At 42.5% G+C, this 12,227-nt stretch overlaps 1 protein-coding gene and 1 pseudogene across 3 annotated transcripts; both read right to left on the reverse strand.

Moving 5' to 3' along the window:
• Nucleotides 1–830: 830 nt before the first annotated feature.
• On the reverse strand, nucleotides 831–8,750 carry LOC133918725 (E3 ubiquitin-protein ligase GW2). Of its 3 annotated transcripts, none has more exons than XM_062362746.1 (8): nucleotides 8,597–8,750; nucleotides 4,748–4,799; nucleotides 4,566–4,611; nucleotides 4,393–4,474; nucleotides 4,141–4,303; nucleotides 3,941–4,043; nucleotides 3,699–3,765; nucleotides 831–1,641 (listed from the first exon to the last, which is right to left on the reverse strand). In XM_062362746.1, exons 1-8 carry the CDS (start codon nucleotides 8,630–8,632, stop codon nucleotides 1,069–1,071), a joined length of 1,122 nt encoding a protein of 373 aa, XP_062218730.1. In that variant the 5' UTR covers nucleotides 8,633–8,750; the 3' UTR covers nucleotides 831–1,068. The 3 variants fall into 3 exon arrangements, with proteins under 3 accessions (XP_062218730.1, XP_062218729.1, XP_062218728.1); XM_062362745.1 differs by lacking the exon at nucleotides 8,597–8,750 and adding an exon at nucleotides 6,039–6,781 and having other exon boundaries at nucleotides 831–1,638; XM_062362744.1 differs by lacking the exon at nucleotides 8,597–8,750 and adding an exon at nucleotides 6,039–6,780.
• Nucleotides 8,751–8,836: 86 nt separating this feature from the next.
• Nucleotides 8,837–11,301, reverse strand: LOC133918726 (uncharacterized; annotated as a pseudogene).
• Nucleotides 11,302–12,227: the final 926 nt, after the last annotated feature.

Genomic DNA, 12,227 nt, shown 5'->3' on the forward strand with positions numbered 1-12,227 from the left:
GGCCGCGTTTCCAGCCAGCCATTGCCGCCCACCCCAAGACACCTTCAGCGCCCGTTTAAGAAAGCGAGGCATTTTCGCACGAATTCTGTAAAAAAAGTGACTAAACCATTCAAAATTCTCACCAAACTCTCCCTTGTTCCAGACTGGCTAGCTTTGGGCATCGACGTACGTCGACAGCTCACCTGACACCTGATGCAACTGAAGTTGGATGCTTCCGCTCGAAGAAGGGAACCTCTTTTTGTCAACTTCACGGTTTGGAATCCGGAATGGTGTGCAACAAGTACAAGATTTTTTTATTCTGAACCTTTTTATTCTAATATTTTAATACTAATCATTTGCAAACTATATTTGAACTAACCCTTTTGATCACATCATTGTGGATGGCGTGACAGACAATGTTATCACGCTAGAGAAAAAAAATGCAACATGATAGGAATTTTTTGAATAAGTAGCGTGACAGTAATCATTTGTTAATTTGTCACGTCAGGATGAGGCGTGACCAAAGGGCCAACATTACATTATTAGAATAAAAGGATTAAAATAAATACAAAATTCAACAAGTGCACGTCCACCGGTTGACCTACTCAATTCTAAAACACGTTTCAGATGAAGTTTTCCCTGGATTCAAAGGCATATACCAGACATGACTAATCATTAATAATGCGAAATAACTCCCAAAATTAGCCTAATCATCGATCAGTTCAGAGTCTAGATGAAATCAGGAAGACAAACAGACTCCATTAGCTGATGTTGCCTACTTACAAAAACTCCTGCAATTCGCAAGATCTGATACGCTTTGGCGCTTTCTCAACGCGAAAACACCATATGCATCCTACCGGCGAAAGAACTTTGACCCATTTTCTTTTCTATTTCCACATATTCCATTTTACATACATATAAGCAATAACAATGGAGGACTATAGCAGGATCTATATCAAGCCATGAAGCAACACATGCCAAAAAAGAAAAGAAAAAACAAGAGGCCAAAAAGGGTGGCAAAAAGAGGGGAAGAAGTCAAACAACAGCGCAAGGGGGAGGGCAACAGGGCGTCAAAATTAGTGTTACAACTTACAACCATGCCAGCCCTTGCGTGTGCGTTCTACCATGATGAGCTTCTGCTAGAGACATAGCCATGGAAAACATCATCTGCTCTTCGATGCTCTCCGGACGGAAGTGGCTTGGAGCCATGGCGAAATTTTCAGCAAAAGACAGTGGTTGCATGGTTGCTGCATCCGCCACGATGTCTGATCCAGCATAGCTTGTTCCAGCCTCCGCACCTTCCGACCAGTGGTCGGTTGAGCACTCTCCCTCCTCTCGTATCATTTCTCTGCTGCAACTTGGTGCTATCCCGTTCCAGCTATCTAGTGAACTGTTCTCGACAGCACACATGTTTCCACCAACGATATTGCATGGTCGGCGGATCATGTCAAAGACTGGGAATGTGCTACTGCTAGCCATGTAAGAGAAATCCATGCTTGGAGGCTGGTGCTCAGCTAAAGCCGCAACCGCACAAGAAAATCCACCAGGATGAGGTATTTCTAGAGGAGCAGCTGGAAGGAATGCCTGCCTTTCACGTGAGGGTGGCTCGATTACAGGAAAGTAGCTGCCACAAACAGGATTTCCTAGATTTCCTTGTTCCTGCTAAAGTAAAAAAAGAAAAAAGAAAAGAAACAGATATAAACTTTGCTTTGGCATAGCAAATACATAAATTTCAAAGCCAAGATTTCTTTTAACATCCTATGAGTACCAAAGTAGAAGCAGAAATTAGATGAACCTGACACAATTTAAATTGTGCATCTGGATTTAATCAAGTTTTGTTTTAAAAAAGATCATCTTTTTAGTTAGATCTTGTGGGTTTCATCTCTAGCCTACCCCAACTTGCTTAGGACAAAGGCTGTTGTTGCTGTTGCTGTTGGTGTTTGTTTTTAAAAAATCAATCTCAAAAGGAGTTTTAGGAGGATCTCATCAATCTTACCATTACCTCTAGTACAAAAAAAAACACGTTTTTTCTTTATGAATTTTTTTTTGAAATCAAACCTGTAATGAAAAACAGCCTAGGATAGTACCAAAAAATTAAATAATGTAGATGTTTTGTCATTTATTATAGATAGTGCCCTACTAAGATCAGCTAGTTCTTGAGTTGATCCCAATTAATACTATGTAGGGCTTATGAATTGGTCTTTGCTCAACTACCAACAGTGTCACCTACACTTGCCCTGGGTGTTCTATGTTACTCATGTCAATGATTCGTTGTCACTTGCAGTCATTGAGAAATAACAGGCATGCAGCTGGGCAGTTTATGCAAGTTTCAGAGGGAGCAGCTTCATAACAACAGAACTCACAAAACTCAATTAACAAACTAAGGACACCCACTATAATTTTAGTTTAGTTACTCTAACTTCAAATGCCCTGAAACAGGCTATTCAGAAAGAAGAAAAAAGACTGAGAAAGTATCATTAACCCTTGGACAGACCCATAACTGTATAAACTGCACTTATTGTGTGAACAGTAACCACACAAATATTCTTGGGTAATATTTCTTAGACTAAGAGCAAATGCAAACTAGCAGAAAACAGGAAATAACAGTAAGTATGGAGAAATATACTTGCCAATCCATGCTCCAAAACTATCTGTACGCACTACATCTGGCACTTCTTGGTGCCAGAAGCAAATTATCACAGCACAGGGTCGAGAACTGCTAATCAGATTTAGTTTCACAGACTAAACAGATGATGCCTGGAACAGATACTGCTCCGTTATTGTACTGGTCCAAAACTAATTATTGCAGTATCTCTTGTATTAGCCAGCATTCTGGCTAGGCAATCAGGCAGATTTTGACCCAATTGGAATGAAACATTGGGTACACTTGGTAAGTTTTTGATACTCCTATTTTTTCTTTCCCAATGTACTATCAAATAGTGGTTGCAAGGAAGAAAAAATGACCAATAGGAATTGTTCACAAGCAGTCCTCATTTCATTCGTACAACAAAACCCTACCGTTCATTCTCTAAACTAGCACCTAAAAACAAATCATGTTTGAAATTTACAAAGATGGCTAATAATTGGAGTTGCAACGTTAGCTCAAGCAATCATCACAACAAATATGATTGATTGAACTGACACAGATAGAGGTGAGTTTACACACATAGGGCTGGATTTTATAGCAACAGGAAACCTGAATGACCAAACTTTTGGTCACAGTGGTCCACTGCATAGCGGTTGCTCCTCTAACCAACTAGAGAAGTTAACAGTAAATATTTTTCTAAAGAAAAAATTAGTGCTTCCAAGGGCTATTTACCAAAAAAAGGAAAAGAAAAAACTCACAAACCCTATGTTACCCAGTAACATGACTATGCTTAAATTACTTGGGCCTTTTAGCATTACAATAGACAAGTGCAAGATTTGCATTACAGGTCATGAGTTTATCGAAAATATGTAACAAGTTAAACACATTCTTTTTTTTAGAGAGAACATATTACTATTTACCAAAAAAACTCCACTTTCGCCATGCTTTCTTTAACTACAGAACTACAGATGTTGTAAATTTAATTCAGTAAAATTGTATTTATGCTAATGTCAACCTGTTTGTGCAGATCTTGAAAACCACAAACTGATGATTGGTCCAACAGATCAGCATTCATAATATTATTTATATCATGCACTGCACAAATTCTGAAAAAAAGTTTCGGTCCACTCACCTGAATGGACCGCCAAATCGCTTCCATAACCATCATATCCTCCAGATTCATGTCAACATTATCATCACTGTCAGCAAAAACAAGTGGCACAGTTGTTAGATGTCTATTTGATCTCAACAGTTACAAATATTTTCTAGTCAAGATAGGACTTCATTAATGTTAAAAATTGCAAGTTCCAAATTGCAACAAATGAAAGTTTGAATATTTTCCTTTGGAACATCAAAGAGATAACATAAACATACCAATTATGCCTAGAATGGAAAGGTCGCATGCTAGCCTGGGCAGAGCACGAAGGTTCAGATGAACAGCATTCAGTTCCTTGCTCACTACATTGATATGATGGCACTGCAAAGGACATGACAATATGACATTGCAAATTATAAGATTATGTTGCAGAAAATTAACATTAGTAAGTGAGCTGTTAGTCACATCCACGGCTGACCTGAAAATGATGTGCTGCAAATATCTCGATATTCCACTTCTGTTGTTGGGGTTACCGTTCTGCTAGAAGAAGACCTGATCTGTTTTCTTTTCATCTTATTCTCTTCATCTTTAAGTGCTTGCTGACGCATCCTCAACTGTGCTTCTATGACTTTCTGTTCCTCCTGCAATAAGTTATACATAAGCTAAAGAAAATGCAATAGACATTGGCATACATAGACAAAAGATGGTAGCATTAAAACATAAGACTGACAAACTGCTCTATGCTCCTTTCCTCCTTCGTCTTCACACCACGATACTCCACAGCGTAATTGGGAGTTTTGCAAAATGGGCATCTTTAATGGTTAAGTACTTTTCAATTTTCATAACAAGGCCCATGGATTACCAAAAGCTATGAAATAAGACAAGAGATGAAATAAAGGATACTGTGTAGGCCGAGCAGTATGAGTCGGCTTCATTTGAAGAAAGCACTCTGCAAAAAAGTGAAACAGGGTATATAACGATACTTGCAGCTGATGGATGACTGAATCACTATTAGGGTAGACAGGGTGTATAAAGACACTTGCAGCTGATGGATGACTGAATCACTATTAGGGTAGATGTATTACCAGTGCATATCCCCTTCGAGCAACATTTTGAACGGTTCAGGCTTGGGTAGTACTGCAACACATGAAAACATTTTTTAGAAATGTGGAACTCAGAGAATGTTTGCACAAAGCAACTGAGTTTTTTATCTAACTAGTTCAAGTTCAACCCCTGACAAACCAGAATGCTAAAATATTTTAAGAATACAATAATCCATCTTATTCTTTGCTACCATTAACCAAATTCCTCAAGTGATATTGAAGATCTAGATAGGATAAGAGCCTAACAAACAAATAGATATTCAAACCAATCCATCGTAACCTCCCTGATCTCGTGCTACAGTGCACAGTTACTGTTCGAGCGCGTGAACAGTGGCACTCTGAACCATCTACACTCGACCTCCCTAATGGATCCACAACAATGGCACTCTGAACCATCCAACAAAAGCAACCTCAAATCAGCATAATTCATACACAGTAGTGCTCTAAAGCTAAAATCAGGTGTAATCCTTTAGGCAACCAAATCATTAAATGTAATGTACTACAGTGGCAATAAGATTAGCAATCCCAGCATAATCAGAATCACCTTGAGCATAGACACAATGTCACAGTACCTAAATTGATACTCTCTGGAGCTCAACAGTTTTCAAACCAAAGGTGCTCAATATCTCCAAACAGCTAACCAATTGATTGGCACTGAGTTAAACAAGTTTACTACAAGGTGCATAATACTGCTCCCACCCCAGGAGCATCCAAAAGCACTAACTTGAACAATGTTGCATTATTGCTCTAGGAATTTAACACCAACGACATATTGGCACTCATAACTCCTAGCATAGCAGTTATCCAGCCACAAAGCCAAAACAGACTGTCAAATGCAGCAAAATAACAATCTCTGGGCAACACAAGCAGAGAAGCAGATACCAACACATGCGCACAGAACAAAATACGATGCCACTGTTACTGCAATTTGCAGAACTAGTGGACAAATTGTGCTATTAGCCTAGAAACGTGCCTAAGTGTACGAAAACTCTGGCCCTGAGAACTTCTAGACCACCATCTAGAATGACGTGTGCACTCATCGTCCTCCCCTGTAACAGAATCGCAGCAACGGCACACGAAAATCAAACAAAAGCAACCGCTAATCGACCTAATAATCCATACGCAGTAATGCATCAAGAGCTCCCTTCCATCCAAGCCATCCACAAGCCACGACGCTCGGCACTCGCACCACAGCAGCAGCAACCGCCGGAATTCGCATGAGGGGAAAGCGAGTGAGAGGGAGCATTGGGGAGATCTCCCCATGCGTGGTTACCAGGAAGCAGATGGGGCACTCCTCGAGCTCCCCGCCGCCGGCCGCGGCGTCGTCGGCGCCCGGGTAGCAGGGCGCGAGCTTGGCCTCGAGGATCAGCTTGCGCAGCTTCTTCTGGTCGATGTCCCTGTGCTCGTAGAGCCCCTGCGGCCGCGTGTACCGCTCCTCCACCCCCGCCTTCCGCCTCCCGCCTATCCGGTTCCCCATCCCTCCCTCACCAGATCCGCCGCCGCTCGCCGCCGCCGGAGACGAAACCAAACCCTACCGCGCCACCCGCCCGCGTCACCGTAGATTCATACGGTATACGCAACGGGAAGAGCGTATGCACTGTCGCAGCGGGCGAGGCGAGGTGGGAGTGGGATTTTTTTAAAAAGCTCTTCTTTTTTTCCTCGGGGTGGGGGAAGGAAAGGAAGCACGAAGCAGGCGGCCAGAGGCAGATGCAGAGGCAACCAAAAGAGAACTAGAGAAGGGGAGGGGGGGCACACGCTGCACGCGACGCAGCAGCTTCTGCCCGCCCTGCCGCTGCGAGAGACTGCGCCGCGCCCTCTCTCTCTCTCTCTCTCTCTCTCTCTCCCCTGTGGTTACTGTAATAAAACGGGGACCTCCCTCGCCGGCAGCAGGGCGCGGTTTGCAACGGACCAGTGTGGTGCGGCTGTGCAGTGCAGTGCAGTGGAGTGAAGTGAAGCTGCCGGCTGCCGGGTTGGGGGTGGGTTTGGTGTCTTTGGCGTAGTTTGTTTAGGCGGCCGCGGTGCTTTTTTCCGTGTTTGCTAACCATTTGTTATTGCCTGCGGGAGTGAATTGCGGAAAAGCTAAGGGCATGTGTGGAGGGGGGAACCAAAATGGACACGGATTCTCTACATTAATAACGATTAATGCAGAGGATTACTGGTTGTACAGTAATATAAGTATGTTGCTACAGTCCTCATCGTTAATTAATCGATGCTTACTGTGGATACTGCAGATACAGTGTTTGATTCTACTGTAGCACGAATCCGTACTGTAGCGCATGGTACTGTATCATCTCTGTAGCAGTTGATCCAATCCGTCCATCTCCAAATCAACGGCGGTGAAATGCTCTTAATGCATTTCACTGTAGCCTCTGCAGATCCCGATCCATCCAAAATAAGGGTAGGTATGGTACAGAACTCGCTCTTTCAAATATTTTTTGATGATGGAAGCGAGCTCGGAATGTGTGAATATGTTGTTGATTTGCGTCTATGCGTTACTTTCGTGTGTAGGATTTCTTAATCGATGGCACGTAGGATGCCTTATCTATCTAAGGAATGGATGTATGTGCATGTTGTTAATAGAAAATGTCTTAGATATGTGAAGGCTATATTTTATAGTAGTGTGAAGGATGACTTATCTATCTAGAGGATGGATGTATGTGTTAGTGACTTGTATAATGGTTTTTCTATCTAAAGAATAGATATGTGCGCATGTTGCTAATAGAAGATGCTTTGGATATGTGAAGGCTTTGTTTTGTTTTGGCACTTGGCAGTTACTATCTTTTTTTTTTTGCTTGGCTAGTGGTGTGAAGGATGACTTATCTATTTAGAAAATTGATAAATGTATCGGTGACGTATAGGATAGCTTGTCTATCTAGAGAATGGATGTATGTGCATGTTGCTAATAGAAGAGGCCTTAGATACGTGGAGGCTTTGTTTTGTTTCGGCACTTGCCGGTTGCTACCTTTTATTTTATTTTGCTTGGTTAGCAGCGTGAATGATGACTTATCTATATAAAAAAATGAATGTATGTGTCAGTGATGTGTATGATAACTTCTCTATCTAGAGAATGGATGTATGTGTATGTTGCTAATAGAAGAGGCATTGGATACGTGGAGGCTTTGTTTTATTTCGGCACTTGCCAGTTACTACCTTTTATTTTATTTTACTTGACTAGTAGTGAATGATGACTTATCTATCTAGAGTATGAATATATGTGTTGATGGCATGTAAGATGGCTTCTCTATCTAGAGAATGGATAAATATGCATGTTGCTAATAAAAGAGACCTTGGATACGGGGAGGCTTTATTTTGTTTTGGTGCTTGCCAGTTACTACCTTTTATTTTATTTTGCTCGGCTAGCGGTGTGAAAGATGACTTATCTATCTAGAGAATGGATGTATGTATGTCGCTAATAGAAGAGGGTTTGGGATGAACCAGGCTTTATCCTTTTCGACACTTGCCGATTACTACTTATAATTTATTTTGCTTGGCTAGAGGTGTGAATGATGACTTATCTATCTAGATGCCACAACTATGAGTCTGTTTGCAGGTATTGCGCTGCACTGCATTGTGCTTTGAAATATAGTTAGTTAAAGGAATATTTGACATTTCTAGTGTGATTTCTGTTGTTATATATCCTTAAAAAAAACTAATAACTGCACTAAAAATAAAAATAAATAATCATTTTTGAAAAACTACCGCAATACCAAATGGTGCCTATATGAAATGCGTCTCTCTTTGTATCTAGCACCTGACAAGAAATTTATTTGCCAGAATTTATGAATTACAGCCGCATTCCATTGTGTGCTGCTATGTATGGATGATTCGTACCTGACATTGCAAGAAAAGCTTTCTCCTGTGCAGCATTTAATGGAGACGGTACAAGTGCGCGAGAGTAGTTGGAAGCGGAGGCACCAACCCTAAGGCGTCCACTTTGCCTCTGGGCAGCATCCAAATATGCAAATGGGGTCGACTAGCCAGCCCTACACATTGATGAGAGGAGTACACAGCACACTTCGCTGCATCAGGATCCAATCCACTCGGTGAAAAAGGCTCACGCCTTAGCAAAGATACTGCAACAAATGTGAGTATATATGCTTTGCACTTACTGCATGGCAAAGGCACAAGCCTTCTGAATTCTGATCAACCGTTCCAGTGGAGTAACAATTGAGTAACAAGCTTCCATTCCGAGGCCTTGAATAAGTACAACATTGTCTATAGGAAGTAGATTCTTCAAGGATGACTGAAATGAAACCTTGTATCTCTTGAAACCTAACAAGTTTCTTTCCCCTATACAACCGACGAATCATGCATGAAAGGAAAAGGAGTCATTGGACTGACTGAAGCAGGCGTCCTCGCTTTCCTTACGCAGGATTCTACCTGCAGTTCAGATAGCGATTTGTGCTGTTTTTTTTTATCCCCAATCTGTGGCTGGAAAGCTTTCTGGAGCTGCTGCTGAAGCAGTGCTCTGAACTGGCGGGCTGAAGCCAGACTCTCGTCCAGCTTCACCTTCTTAGCCGTCAGATCGAACTTCCTGGCTTCTGCAGAAGCAATCTCGGCGTTGTTCGAGTACATGTCTCTGCTCTGTAGCTCTACCAGAGTTGATTTTAGCTGTAACCATTAGAGATGTTGTCCGTCAATCAGATGCAGATATGAATTTACAACATCGGTAGAATGATAATTTGGCCCTATATGAAGACACAATCACACAAACACTGGCAGAAAGTAATGTTATCTGTAATGGGATCTTGAGCAATGGTTCCCTATCAGTTGGTTCAGAACTTCTGATCAGTAGATCTTGAACTGTATATTATTTGGGATAGTTCCTTGCTACCGTAGTATATTATTGCAAAATGGACCAATTAATAATTTCTTAAAAGGGACAATTCTTATATACAAGAACATGTTGTCTTTTAAATTCAGATTAATGCTATTTGGATGCTTGTGAAGTTAATGGTTATGTGCAGACCATGGTCCATGACTCTCAATGCATTTGTTTTCTTGCATGGGCAAGTAACAGCTACTTGATAAGATAAAGAATCGACCAATATGCAAATAAATAAAATATATACACAGTTTCCATGAACAGCCATTTCCTGCTGCCTTGGCCTAATAGAACAAAATTATCCAGCAATGATTCTCCTTACTAATCTAGCATTGATAATAACTTCTGATCCAAGTACGCCAATAAATAATGGCATATACTCCTCAATATTAGCACAACTTATAAGGGACACATTAAAACATATCGGCAGCATGAACCATTTTGACAACATAACAAATCTCTTGTTTAATGTTCATATAAAATGGTAAGCAAAGCAAAGGATCCCAGCAAAAACAGATTAGGCTTTACCGATCCACGTTCATAATCATACTCTTTTTCTCTGTTTGAGAAGTGAACCCACAAATGTGGGTGCAGATTGAAAACAGTCTTGAAAATTCAAATTCTTCTCAGGAGGCAACAACCATGACCCAAGAGTTTATCAGCCGCATTGAACCGGGCCATTTGAATTGCAATGAAATGTTCAAGGCAAGGCAAGATTTTGACTACATGGCAAGAGGTAGCTTCCAGCTTGCCCTGTGGTCCATTCCATTGGGCCGGCCAACAAAGCTCAATCTCTAAACTACAAGCTACTACCTCGTTTCTAACTCAAAAGACAAGCTACTGGCTAGTGACCGAAACCTATTAAACACCCCTGCCCTGTTGTCATTTGATTTGAACATGCCAAAGTAAACAGAATTCACAATTCACCAGCTTCACCCAGATGCCAATGCTACCGATTTCAATTAGGATAAACAAGCAAGACACTGCTACAAGCTCATATTTTATGGATGCAAGGTATGGGGACCTTACTTGCGATACCAAATCCCTCAGCCTCTGCACGAGTCTCCGCCTCGAACTGCCGCGACACCGCCTGGAACTCCTCCATCTCCTTCCTCTTGGCCTCGTAGAAGCGGTCCCAATTCTCCTCTCTCCGCTCCGCCTCCTCGATCTCGCTCCTCACCGAACTGCGCACCCAATTCGAGCATGCAGAGGCACCGAGTTTCGGTTAAGAGACAGAGCGAGGGACGGATCATGGCTTGCCTGCCTACCTGAGGTCCTGGGAGACGGCGAGGTTCAGCGGCGCGTGCGGGCGGCGTCGATGTCGGCGCGGGTGGCGAGGGCGCGGGAGGCGAGGTCGGCAGCGCGGCACTCGAGGAGGAGGCGGCGGTGCTCGAGGCGGGGCGCGGAGGTGAGCTTGGCGGCCTGGATTTCCTTCTCGGCTTGCGCATCAAGGCAATGGGAGGAAGGAGGCGCCGCGGTGAGGCCAGGGAGTTAGGGTTTGGTCGGTTTTGGAGAGGAGGAGGAGGGGAGCGGGGGGGGGGGGGGGGGAGACGTGGAGGAGAGAAAGGTGGTGATTCCGGGCGTCCTCCATCTGCCGGACAGGCTCCTCGAAGGCGGCGGAGAGCTCCATCGCGCGCCCGCCGGCCGCCGCAGGTCGGTGACAGTGAGCGGCGGGAGTTTGGGTTTGATTGGGCGGGAAAGCTTCTCGGTGTGACCGTTCGACCAAGAATGGACGTTGAGGATTAGATTAAGAGCGGATAAGGCATTGTTTGTAAGTTCTAATCCGATAATTTCTCTCATTCTTGATCTGTTTTAGTTAGAAAAGAAAAGTTCTATAACATTCATATACCTGCAATTTACTATATGGATTCCAAGAAATTGAGGTATTGCAAGTTTGTAGAAAAACTCTATTATTTGGTTGCAAAAAATAGATAGTGTCTGAGTTAAGGTTTTCGGTGGGGTTTCATTCTTCTACCATCTAATATAGCAATAGTAGGATATAGAGTGGTATGGAGAGCTAGGAAGATAGCAAAGCCAAGTATGAGACACTATCGGTGGAAGGGAAGAGATATAGGGTACACATAGAACCCTAAAGGGTAGGCAAAGTGACGAGAGACATTGAACGATAAAAGATAGACAAAATGACAAGGAAGGTTACCAAGCATCAGAGCAAGGGACGAGAGACATTGAACGATAAAGGGCAGACAAAATGACAAGGAAGGTTACCGAGCATTAGAGCAAGAGACAAGAAAGGAGTAAGAAGAAGATCAACCCCTCCTTGGAAAAATGGCAACATTGTTGGCTGCCGGAGCCTTGGAGAACAATTGCAATTGTCTTCTGTTTTTTAGAAAGAATTGCAATGTTTTTTTTAGTGTAGCAATGATTTTCTTTTATAACAATAATACACAAATGGTTCCTAAAGATCCCAGCAAGGACAAACTAGCTGCTTAGCTACTAAATGGTTCCTAAAGGTCCCAATTAGTCTCATAAGTTCTCATTTGAAATTGTGTAACCCCTGTGCCTAACGTGTTTGTTTGAAATTTGGTCAGTTTATGAATTCATTTGCCAAACAATCATAGTGTAAAGTCCACGTAGATAAGTCCCAACCTGACGGCGGTTATTCAAATTTGATCTTCA

Source organism: Phragmites australis, chromosome 5 (genome assembly GCF_958298935.1).
Source record: "Phragmites australis chromosome 5, lpPhrAust1.1, whole genome shotgun sequence".
In the NCBI taxonomy this organism is placed as follows: domain Eukaryota; kingdom Viridiplantae; phylum Streptophyta; class Magnoliopsida; order Poales; family Poaceae; genus Phragmites; species Phragmites australis.